General features: G+C 36.4%; 1 protein-coding gene across 1 annotated transcript in view; it reads left to right on the forward strand.

Annotated features, from left to right (window-relative positions):
• The window catches only part of LOC149527820 (kelch repeat-containing protein At3g27220-like), an 83,533-nt gene extending 73,071 nt beyond the window's left edge, over positions 1 to 10,462 (forward strand). The window contains exons 6-7 of the mRNA XM_089812092.1: positions 8,114 to 8,320; positions 9,825 to 10,462. Of these exons, the coding sequence (XP_089668218.1) occupies positions 8,114 to 8,320; positions 9,825 to 9,998 (381 nt within the window). The 3' untranslated portion in view covers positions 9,999 to 10,462. The remainder of the gene's footprint in view (positions 1 to 8,113; positions 8,321 to 9,824) is intronic.
• The last annotated feature ends 480 nt before the right edge of the window (positions 10,463 to 10,942 follow it).

Consider the following 10,942-nt stretch of genomic DNA (forward strand, 5'->3'; position numbering starts at 1 on the left):
CTTGTTTCATGTTCAACTACACTGTTCTATTGTGGCGTGTGGGGTATGGTTAACTAGCGTTTGATGCCATGTGTATCCAAGAAGCTGGAGAAAACATTAGAACAAAATTCCCCCCATTGTCTGATCTAAGTAATAATTGATTTCCCAGACTCTTTTTCAACTAAAGGTTTAAACTTTTGAAATACAGGAAGTGCATTTGATTTCATTTTAACGAAACACACCCACATTTTTCTACTGAAATCATCAACAAAAAATAGAAAATATCTGGACCCAAGAACAGGAGTGGCCATAGGGCTGTAGATATCACTCACCATAGAAGCTCGCCATGAGTTGCCACTAGTAAAAGGTGTGCGATGTTGCTTTCCAGCTTGGCATGCGTCACAAACTTCAAGCTATTGAGTCTGAATCTCAAGCAATCCAAGAACAAGGTCATCTCGAGCAAGCTATGAGAGATAATGTACATTTAAGTGCCCATATTGCTGATGCCAAAGTGTGCTAACAGAAGACCACCGAGCAGCCATAGCCAATTCCTAAGAATCACTAGAATCAGTAAGTCTAAAAAGACCATGATCCTGAAGACCCATTGCAACTATAGACTTAGTCACTTGATCAGTAATGGTGCACTGATGTGAACTGAAGGTGACTGCCAAGTGTGGAGAATGTCGCAGCAATTGACTGATTGAGAGTAGATTTAGTTCCATCCCAAGAACATAGTACACATCAAGGAATATGAGATTCCTCCCAACGGACTGAATCTGAATGTCGCCTTTACCGACAACCATGTGCTCTTCTTCACCACCAAAAATAACAGAGTATGAATAAGGCTGATAGTCAATAAACTAGTGTTTGCGGTGAGTGAAGTGATGAGAGGGACCTGAATCAATGTACCAGGCAAACGACTTCACATGATCTGCAGGTCTTTTAGCCATGAAGGCGTAAAAGGCTGATTCCACCTGCTTAGTGTGCTTTGCACTATTCGCTTTTGGCTGTGAACCTGATTTCTTAGACTGTGCAACTAAGTGTTTCCGACATTAAACCTTCATGTGTCCAAACTTGTAGCAATAGTTGCATAGAATGTTCTTCTTTCTAGAACCATCTGATGCTGGAGTAGAAGACTTCTATTGAGATGGCTGCTGAAACTTGCTTTTATCCTTTTGAAAGGATTTTGTAGGAAAGGCTTGTTCTATGGAGGTGGAACTAGAGCTGCTATTGAATTGTTGTTTCCACCGATCTTGCTGAAGCAGTAGTGTGCAGAGATTAGTGAATTTCAAATCAACACCAAAAGATGTGATGTTGAGAGTCCTGATAAAATGCTCATAGGATTTTGGTAAACTCCAAAGAGTGATAACCACAATATCCTCTTCCTCCATCTTGCAACCAATGGCAAGTAATTGATCAAGGATTTCCTGAATCCGATTCGGGTGTGCCTGGAGCGAGGTGTACTCATCCATGACAATAGAAAATAGAGTGTTTTTTAGAAAGAAGACTGTGCTTTTGTTAGGAGTCTCATGAAGACTTTTGAGATATGTCCAGATCTTGGCAATTGTCTTGTCGGATGGAATTTGAAAAGGCTGATCATTAGCCACGGATAATTTGAGAAGCATCATTGCCTCTCAATTTTTCAGATCCCATGTATCTTGATTAGGACCCGGAGAAGTCGGACGCTTCGTAACACCCAAAACAAGTTGATCGGTGTTCTGATATTCAAAAATTGCAATGATCCGCTGCTTCTAGGTGCCATAATTTCGACCATTGAATTTGGAGTTATGCTCGAGCAGAATGTTTGTCAGAGATGCCATGGCACGTTTTTCAATGACTGAAAATCTGTGAAGGCACATTCTTCGAGGCAAAAAACAGAAGACCTAGAAAAATCGAAGTGACTTAGAAGAGAGCTCGAAAAACCCAAAAGGAATATGCTGCTCTTTTTTGGATCCACTGGCTTGCAAATTGAGGCACAAAAATTGAGGTACCCAGAAAAAATGGACGACAACCCAGTTGAGCTCTCGAAAAACCCACCAAGAATCTAAAATCAATTTATTTTTTCGAGCTCAGAAATGAGGGTTTAAAAAAAAATACAGTTGGCAGCCATGGAGGTAAAAAATGGCAGAAAAAAGGACGTTTGCAGGCAAAAAGATGCCTGATTTGTTCCAAAATAGAGGCATTTTTGCAAGGACAGCACAGACCAAAATGCCCAAGAAAATGCACCTTTTTTTTCATATGAATTCACAGATTATTGTCTCTGAAACCCTAGCTGTGACAAGGTATTACGAAGCACGTAAAAGACTTAAGAAATAATTTCAATTTTTTTTTTGGAGCAGATAATTTCAAAAGAAATTCAAAAAAATTTGAAGTCTAGGTTCTGATACCATATCACGGAAGTAATTGGTAAATACTTGCTTGTTATTAATAGAGACCAAAAGGTCAATCTATACAAAAGAATAAAGCAATATTTCCTTAGGAAACTATCAAAAAGAATAGAAATATTCTATTCTAAGAGATAAAGCTAAAAAAGTGAAAGCTAACTAAAGCTAACTAGATATTTACAATAGATAACCATTAACTAATAATAAACGACTTATCTATTATTGTAATAACTTTAACTGCACACATTTGAATTTTCCGACAGTTAGTTTTGTATTTAATGAGTTAGGTGAACGTTTTACATTCCCGCCCTGATTTTAGTTTCAAATCATGACACCCTTTGAATACTTTATTTTATATCTTTTAGATGTATTATGTGAAGAGGATTCATGAGGAAGTAATAGATAATATTTTTGCCTGTGATTTCATGTTTTGCTTTGTTCTTCCTCTATTTTGAAAATATCTGATATGGTATCAAAGCTGATGGTTGGATGATGATGGTTGAAAGCCAATGGGTGAAAGGTAATGGTTGAGAGTTAACAGTTGGAAGTTGAAGAAGATCAAGAGTTTGCTGGAGTAAAGTTTGAAAGCTTTGGGTGGACTAGTCATGCTCTTACCTTGCAAAGACAGAAGTTAAACCAGTCGTGTTTAACCTACAGAGATAGAGGCTTCCACAACAAAAATGTCCAAGGGTATACAATCTCTCTTAGAAGAAGAGCAGATCAAGGTAATAGTGTGTCTAACTATTTTTTGGCAAAAGAATCTTGTTATATAGCTCAGGAGAAAGGGAAAAATAGATTAAAGTAGTAATGGCTTACACAAGTAATCCTAGCACACAAGGACCAATATTGAATGACAAAAGTTATTCTATATGGGCTATCAAAATGAAGAGTTACTTGAAGAATTTAGATTGTTGGGAGGTTGTAGAAACTAAGTATGAAGAACCCAATACACAAGAACTAGCTCAAATGACAGCTGCACAAAGAAATGCTAATGTAGAGAACACAAGGAAAGATTCAAGAGCTTTGTGGAACATAGTTAATGGAGTTGAAGAATCCATCTTTCCCAAAATTTCAGCAGCAAGTAATGCAAATCAGGCATGGGAGATACTTGCAACAACATATCAAGGAGTAGAAAAGGCGAAGAATGCTAAGCTACAGATTTTGAGAAAAAGGTTTGAAAGCTTGCAAATGAAGGATACTGAGACTGTAGACCAGTTCATGTCTCAAGCTATGGATGTAGTAAATCAGCTGAGTGCTTATGGTGAAAATGTCACAGATGGAAAAGTTGTGGAGAAAATCCTTAGAAGTCTTCCACAACCATATGATACTTTGGTAACTACTCTTGAAGAATGTAAAGATCTTTCTACATATTCCATTGAAGAGTTGACTGGTTCAATGCTGAACCATAAGTCTAGAATTCAAAAGAGAAATGGATCTTTGGAGATTGCCCTACAAACACAAGCCATGATCAGCAGAGGAAGAGGTAAAGGAAATAGAGGCAGAGGAAGAAGAGAAAGAAGTTCATTTCAATTTGATAGCAGACATGGTGCTGAAAATTAAGCAGAACAACAACCTCTATCACATTCACAACCAAAGAGGAAGAGGCAGATTTGATAAATCACACATACAATTTTATTACTGCAAAAAACATGGACATTTTGAGAGTGAGTGCAGCAAGAAACACGTAGACCATAACAGAGGAAGAGATAACGTGCCCAACGTAGAAGAGGGAGCTCATTCACTGTTTCTATCATGCTCAGCAGCAGAAGATAACATCAAAGAAGACACATGGTTGTTGGACAACGCCTCCAACAATCATATGACAGGTAACAAATTTTTTTTACTAGCTTTGATGAAATAGTCAAGACCACGATAAAGTTAGGAGATGATCACTTGGTTCATGCTCTAGGAAGAGGTACTGTCACAATTGTAAATAAGAAAAATGAAAAGAAAGATATCCATAATGTTTACTATGTTGAGAATTTGAAGCATAATCTGTTGAGTGTAGGCCACATTAGTGAGAATGGGTTTGAAGTTAGTTTTGAAGGACCTACTTGCATTATCCTAGACAAAACCCCAAGTAAAATGGTCATTGCTAGAGTTCAAATGACAAGAAATAGATTATATCCTCTAAACTTGAGTGTCAAACAACCTATTGGTTATGCACAGTATGTCACAAATTCTGATGAAACTTGGTTATGGCATCTTAGATATGGCCACTTAGCATTTAACAATCTAGATATGTTGCAAAAAGGGTCAATAGTTGTAGTTCTACCAGCAATAGATGTTCACATAATGCTTGTGAGAGTTGCATATTTGTCAAGCATAAGAGGAGTGCCTTTCTAAATGCTGCAACATATAGAGCCAAAGATTTTTTAGAGTTGGTGCATACCGACCTTTGTGCCCCCATGCAAACAGAGTCTATAGGAGGGAGCTATTATTTCTTGACTTTTATTGATGATTGTAGTCGGATGACATGGGTGTATTTCATCAAGAACAAATCAGACACATTTGAGAGATTCAAACAATTTAAAGCAATGGTAGAAAATTAGAGTGTAGGCACATTAAAGTCATAAGGTCTGATGAAGGAGGTGAATATGATTCCAAAGGCTTTGTTGCATATTGTAGAGAACAAGAAATTCATTTACAACTTACTGCCAGGTATACTCCGGAAAAAAATGGAGTAATAGAGAGGAAACACCAAACAATCATGATCATGACAAGAAGCATGTTGAAAGCTAAAACTTACCAAAAGAATATTGGGCTGAGGCAGTTGTATGTTCAATCTACATCTTGAATAGAGCACCTACAAAAAGTGTGAAGGATAAGACACCTCTAGAAGCATGGAGTGGACTAAAACTAGATGTAACAAATTTTAGAGTTTTTGGAAGTGTAGCTTATGCACATTTGCCTGAGGAGCTGAGGAAAAAGATTGATGATAGAAGTGAGAAATGCATATTCGTAGGATATAGTGATGCATCAACGCCTATAAGTTGTATAACCCAATCACTAAGAAGCCAATAGTATCTAGAGATGTCAAATTTCTTGAAGATAAGTCATAGTATGAACAAGATAATGAAACAGCTCATAGTGAGCCCACTCCAAATATTATTGAACCAGCAAATGTTGATCAGCCAAGAGAAAGACTGCCTAGATTAGATGTTCCAATAGCAGTAGGAGAAAAAGTGCATAGTCCTTCTAGTAGTGATTTAGACCCTACACTAGCACAATTAAGGAACCAAAAGACTAGAACAATTAGAGAAATATATGAACAGCAGGACAACAATGAACAAGTATTATTTGCTTTGATGTTTAGTCAACTTGCATGCTTTGAAGAAGCAATTGAGAAGAAAGAGTGGGCAGAAGCAATGGACAATGAAATTGCAGCCATAGAGAAGAATGACACATGGGAGTTCGTAGACTAGCCACAAGACAAAACAAGAATAGGAGTTAAGTGGATTTATAAGACAAAGCTTAATGAAAATGCCAAAATTGAGAAGCCCAAGGCAAGGTTGGTAGTCAAAGGTTATGTACAACAGCCCGGTATAGACTATGAAGAAACATTTGCACCGGTTGCAAGATTAGACACAATTAGAACCGTATTAGCAGTAGCAGCAAAAAACCAATGGTCAATTCATCAATTAGATGTGAAATCAACATTTTTAAATGAAATTCTAAATGAAGAAGTATATGTTGATCAGCCACCTAGGTTTGAGATCAAAGGACAAGGACAAAAGGTCTATAAGCTGAAAAGGCTCTATATGGATTAAAGCAAGCACCAAGGGCTTGGTACAGCAGGATAGATTCCTATCTGCTCAATAAAGGGTTCAAGCGTAGCAACAATGAGCCAATATTATACACAAAGACAAACTTGAAAGGTGAAGTTTTAATTGTATGTATCTATGTTGATGATTTACTATCCACTGGTATTTTGCATCTTGAAGAATTCAGACTTGACATGGAAAGAGAATTTGAAATGACCAATCTTGGTCACATGAAATACTTTCTTGGTTTAGAGATTGAACAATTGGAACAGGGCATTTTCATTAGTCAAAAGAAATATGCACAATATGTGTTGACAAAATTTAGAATAAATAATTGCAAGCCGATCAGCACGCCTATTGTTCCAGATACAAAATTGAGCAAAAATGATGAAGGTGCAGCAGTGAATTCCACTTTATACAAGTACTTTGTAGGCAGCCTAATGTACTTGACAGCAACAAGGCCAGACATTATGTTTGCAGTCAGCCTTCTCTCTCGGTTCATGGAATCACCAAAGACATCAGATTGGAAGGTAGGCAAAAGAAACTAAGGTATTTTGTAGGAACAATGCAACATGGTATTTTGTATGCAGGTAATGAAGACAACCAACTAATTGGATTCACAGATAGTGACTTTGCTGGAAGTGTAGGTGACAAAAGGAGCACGCCAGGTTTCATGGGCATCCAAGAAGCAACCAATTGTCACCATTTTATCAGCAGAGGCAGAGTATGTAGCAGCCACTTCAGCAGCTTGTCAAGTAGTGTGGATGAAGAGATTGATTAGTGATCAATAGTGTGGATGAAGAGATTGATTAGTGATCTTGAACCAGCATCAAAGAAGGAGCCAATCATCATTTTTTTAGTGAAAACAACTCAGTGATTGCACTTTCCAGAAATCCATTCTTGCATGAGAAGAGCAAGCACATTGACACTCGTTACCATTTTATCAGAGAGCTGGTCAGCAATGGAGAAATCAACCTACAACGTTGCAAATCAAAGGATCAATTCACAGATATATTCACAAAGCTGTTAGCAAAAGCAAGTTTTGAATTTCAAAAGCAGCAATTAGGAATTGTTAGTATTGAAAATCTTGTAATGTAGATAGAGTCAAAATTAAGGGGGTGCGTTAAATGTAATTATTGACTCTAGTTTTCTGGTATTTCTCTGCCGGTTAACCTTGTCAATTCACATCACATTAACTGCGCGCGTTTGAATTTTTCGACAGTTAGTTTTGTATTTAAGTGAGTTAGGTGAACATTTTACATTCCGCCCAGATTTGAATTTCAAATCATGGTACCCTTTGACTACTTTATTTTACATCTTTTAAATGTATTATGTGAAGAGGATTCATGAGGAAGTAATAGATAATATTTCTGCCTGTGATTTGATGTTTTGGTCTGTTCTTCCTCTGTTCTGAAAATATCTGATACTCATGCCAGTTATCTTGGATCAGAAAGCTTCTGTGCAAAAGGCTAAATAAAATGATGTTGTTGGCAATAGACTAAAAAGATTTGTTGGGTAAGAAATAGTGCTACAAAGTAATCCAGATGGCAGCTTGAATTTGAAGTTGCAAGTGCATTCATGTTTTTGATAGAAAGTACGACACTTAGTTTATTTTGTAGTTAAGATCTTTGGCAATTCCAATCACAGAGTTTGAGTCATGTAGCAAATTTTTGCAATCTGTAACAAACAGATTTTGCAAGTTACTGATGCCATTTATTCTAGATGATTTGCTTGTCCCACATTGTTTTAAAGTTTACAGATCTTTTTATTTGGTTTTACTTTTGATCACCAAATTTTTATAACGAGCCTATTTTTCACTATTTTTTCTTTCAGATTTTTAATGAAAATTATTCTTTTCTGTAATGGATGTAATATATCTTTAATGTTCCACAAGTTTTTTTTGTCTTCTGTTCATGTATGGTTTCTCAAACTACATTTTGGATATTCCTTCATGTAATAAGCAATATTATCTTTTAATCGGCACAGGTGGTTTATGGTGATGTTTATATGCTTGAAGATGGATCTGCATGGAAGCAGTTGCCTCCCATGCCAAAGCCAGATTCTCATATAGAGTTTGCATGGGTGGTCGTGAACAATTCTATTGTGATTGTAGGAGGCACAACAGAGAAACACCCCATCACAAAACGAATGATATTGGTTGGGGAAGTGTTCCAGTTTGATTTGAATGTCATGGTACTCTCTCTCTCTCTCTCACTCACTCACAGACATCTTCTTGTGGTTCTTCAATTGCTTAGCATCACATCAGCTCTTGAATACTGGCAAAATAGTGGTTATTACATCCAATTTACTTAGTTTTGATCATTCTGATGTGGAGGACCTTTATCATCATATTTTCTTTTAATTTTTACGTAGAACATGGTACATGCCATGTGCTTAATGTGTTTTATTGTATTCATAATAAGCCGAACGTTGCACTTCCCTAAGTGCTTTACCATCATACAGAAGGGAAAGTATGAGGTCTACAAGGTTGCAAGATAAAACAATGCAGTTGATGTCTTTATTACATATGTAAATACAATCTTGTGGGATGAAATCTGGTTTAGGAACTATCTATTGTAGGCTGTAGTACATACAAAGTCTACAAGGTTGTAAGATGCAACTGCTGTAGTTGATCTATTTATGACACATGTAAGTCTAATCTTGTGGGATCAAATCTGCTTTAGGAGATATCTATTGCAGACTTTAGTACCTACAACAAAGTCTACAAATACAACTGCAGTTAATGTCTTTATTACATATGTAAATACAATCTTCAGGGATGAAATATGGTTTAGGAAATATCTACTGTAGGCTGTAGTACATACAATGTCTACAAGGTTGTAAGATACGACAACTGTAGTTGATGTATTTATGACACATGTAAGTCTTATCTTGTGGGATGAAATCTGGTTTAGGAGATATCTATTGTAGACTTTAGTAACTACAACGAAGTCTACAAGGTTGCAAGATACAACAACTGCAGTTGATGTCTTTATTACATGTTTAAATCTTATCTTGTGGAATCTGGTTTAGTAGATACCTATTGTAGACTGCAGTACCTTGACAATCTTTGTTTGCAAGATACAACAATTGCAGTTGATGTTTTTATTAGATATGTAAATCTAATCTTGTGGGGAGAAATCTGGTTTAGGAGATACCTATTGTAGACTGCAGTACCTCCAATAAGTAAATCTAATCTTGTGGAATGAAATCTGGTCAAGGGGATATCTTTTGCGAACTGTAGTACGCCGATGGAGAAACCACCCCTTTAACTTGATATCTATCCCCCGTAGACCTCATCAATGCATTCTAATAAGAAGCATTAAATATCATTCTTTTGTATCTTGTAGCCCTTTGCAACACAAGTCATACGCTTCTTTTGACTTGTAGCATAAAAGGTCAAGTCTTTTTTATTGGCAAATTTGGGTTTATTTTCTTCTGCCCTGTCCTGCGAGGTTGTGGTGGATTTCTTAAGAATATACATTTTTGTGGAATGTGAAGTGAGGTTGCCTGCAGTTTGCATCCTACCCACTAGCACGCGTCAATTAAATGCAGTATTAAAATATTATTGTGAACAAGTCATGGAAAAGTTTCAGTGGCTGAATATTCTCATATAGATTATTTCATTTAACAACTCCCCGTGCTGTTTTTGAATTCTAATGTTTTGAATTTCTGAATTTGGCTGTTTGATATGCAGAAATGGAGAACAATTGGTAAGATGCCTTACCGCGTAAAAACAACTCTCGTTGCGTTTTGGGATGGTTGGCTCTATTTCACATCAGGGCAACGTGATAGAGGCGTGGATGATCCAACCCCAAAAAAAGTAGTTGGAAGGACTTTTAGGACAAAATTAACGCTACCATCCGAGTAACCATATTATCTGGATATATGATGATTTGATTCCTTTATATATGATTTTATTCCATTTTTTAGCAGAAGTGATATTGTTTTTTATCCTTATCTGACATAAATGTGTTATGTCAATTGTAATAAATTCTCTTCTTTTTCATCTAGCTGGTATTTTTCATTCGAGGCCGAGGGTAATTTGCCCAAAGGATCAAAATACTTTTTGTGTTAGCGGTGTATAACCAGAGATTTTAATGAGATTATGCCATCTTGTTGGCCCCATCATCTCAAAATTGTACATAATATTTGGTAAGATATAACTAGAAACAATTGCCACAAAGCGTCAGGCATATTTTACTTCAACGGAAACCAAGATTTTCGCTGAGTTGAAAAGTGCTTTAACGAAGATCATTAAAAGCTGCTGATAATGAATCTGTAGTGGTTTATTCCACATCCTTTAACACTAACAGGATCGTGTTGCTCTACAAATGGTAGAAAAGGATATTTTGTCTCGTGGATGCTCTAGCTAAAGTCTGTCACTGTACTTTGCTTTAAGTAAGAAAATCTGATCAATGCTAAAGAGCCACCAGGGATAAGTCTTGTTCAGTGCAAGGCCCGACATCGTAAGGGATGAGGGTCCACAGCATTTAGATTACATTCTATGATCTACCAGAATGTATACTTTTTTAACGAATATATATTAATCAATTTTTGTAGTAAATAATATGTTTTGGTGCAACAACATAACACACGGAGGAACAAGAACCCTATTGAAAAAGAAAAAAAGAAGTAATTAGTCTTTTTAGGTGTTATGAGTGTATTGAAGAGATTTGTTCCTGTGCAATTGAGATGTTTTTTTTAGATTAAATCACATTTTTACTTTGTGTTAACTTCCAAACAAACTAATTATCTCTAAAATAATAAGTCTCCTTAGGTGTCATGAGAGTCTATGTTGTAAGACTAAATAGT

This window comes from Cupressus sempervirens, unplaced genomic scaffold (assembly GCF_028749045.1).
Source record: "Cupressus sempervirens isolate cs-2001-9-10 unplaced genomic scaffold, ASM2874904v1 CseChr00s100002_03, whole genome shotgun sequence".
Classification (NCBI taxonomy): Eukaryota; Viridiplantae; Streptophyta; class Pinopsida; order Cupressales; family Cupressaceae; genus Cupressus; species Cupressus sempervirens.